The sequence below is a fragment of the Ammospiza caudacuta genome, chromosome 11 (genome assembly GCF_027887145.1).
Source record: "Ammospiza caudacuta isolate bAmmCau1 chromosome 11, bAmmCau1.pri, whole genome shotgun sequence".
NCBI lineage: Eukaryota > Metazoa > Chordata > Aves > Passeriformes > Passerellidae > Ammospiza > Ammospiza caudacuta.
The window spans coordinates 739012-740604 of record NC_080603.1 but is presented as its reverse complement, the minus strand read 5'-3'; the positions used below and the strand labels follow the sequence as shown (position 1 = coordinate 740604).

The 1593-nt window shown below is 53.2% G+C and overlaps 1 protein-coding gene across 1 annotated transcript; it reads right to left on the bottom strand.

Annotated features, from left to right (window-relative positions):
* Positions 1-238: 238 nt before the first annotated feature.
* LOC131562627 (zinc finger protein 345-like) lies at positions 239-1367 on the bottom strand. The gene is given in 3 exon segments (XM_058812457.1): positions 239-643; positions 646-714; positions 1338-1367. Coding segments are annotated over 3 exon segments (504 nt in total).
* Between the last annotated feature and the right edge of the window lie 226 nt (positions 1368-1593).

Below are 1593 nucleotides of genomic sequence, written 5' to 3'. Positions count from 1 at the left end.
TGGCAATGACCTGAGGTGGGAGTGAATGTAATGACATGGCCATGGCCAGACCCTCATGTTTTTCAATGCCACATCATGTCATTGGGAGGGGCACGACAAGGAACTGGTGTCTTCCCCACACAGATCACAAGGAAAATGGATAACCAGGGCTCTTCCCAATGTGGATCTTCCAATGATCGAAGAAGTTGGGGCAGAGCACAAAAATCCTCCTGCACTTGGGGCACTGGCAGGCCTTCCCTTACCGGTGCCTCCGTTGGTGACTTGTCAAGGCAGATCTCTGGGTGAAGTTCTTCCCACACTGGGGACACTCGTAGGGCCTCTCCCCAGTGTGGATGCACTGGTGGGTGATGAGTTTGGAGATGTGCTTGAAGCCTTTCTCGCATTCAGGGCAGCAGAAGGGCATCTCCCCAGTGTGAATCCGCTGGTGGTGGAGGAGATCGGAGCTGATCCGAAACCTCTTCTGACACTCAGGACACTTGTAGGGCCTCTCCCCAGTGTGGATGCGTTGGCGGGTGATGAGGTTGGGCTTGCGCTTGAAGCCCAACCTGCACTCAGGGCAGTGGAAGGGCAAGTCCTTGGTGTGCATCTGCTGGTGCTGGAGGAGATTGGAGCTTCTCCAAAACCTCTTCTGACACTGGGGACAAACTCGTAGGGCCTCTCCCCAGTGTGGATGTGTTGGTGCCTGGTGAGGGCGAAGCTGCCGCTGAAGCTGTCCTGGTTTAGGGCAAATTTGTTAAAGAATCTGCAAAGGAGGGTCCCTCCAGAAAGCAAACCCACACGGCACCTCCTCCCCAACTGGTTTGGGAAGAATTCCTCGGAGAGAAGTGGAAAGGACCTGTTTATTTGAAAGACACAGCACCCCCCAGCACACAAAATGAACAATACCAGATGACACCGCTCTGAGAAGGATGACAAAATCAGAAAGTCTCTTTCAGGGGTGGTTGCTCTGTTCTCAGTCCCTCTGGCACTGGTGCAGCTGCTGCAGCGAAACAGTGCAAACCCTCAGTGTTCCCAGGTCCCAGTCCAGAGCAGGTTCGAGATGGTCACAGAAACAGGAGAGGAGAAACAGTCCAGGAAGGAATGTGGACAGTTTAGCTAGAACTAGCTAATAAGCAGAGGCCAAAGCAGAGCAGAAGCGAGAGCAGAAAAGAGAGCAAGCAAAGCAGCAAGCCGAAAGCAAGAAGCGAAAACAGCCCTATGTACTGCCTGTCTCTGTGTCCCTGATAAGAGAAACCCAAACAAAACTTCCACTCTTCAGGCCCGGTCTTAAAGGCATAGAACATATGAATGGGGATACAAGCATCATAATGTCACCCCAGGACAGAAGCCTTTCCCACATTCTCCACGCTCGTAGGGCCATTCCCCATTGTGGATCATCTGGTGCTGGATCAGGGTGCTGCTCTGCCTGAAGCTCTTCCCACGCTCCAAGCACTTGTGGGGCTTCTCCTCATCATGAAGCTGCTCATGCACCACCAACTCCAAGCTCTGGATAAAGCCCTGTCCACCTTCCTGGCACAGGGTGGTTCTTTCCTCCTCTGATCACCCTGGGCTGGCTTTGGAGCCCATCCTCCTGTGGAATCTCTGGGGATTTTT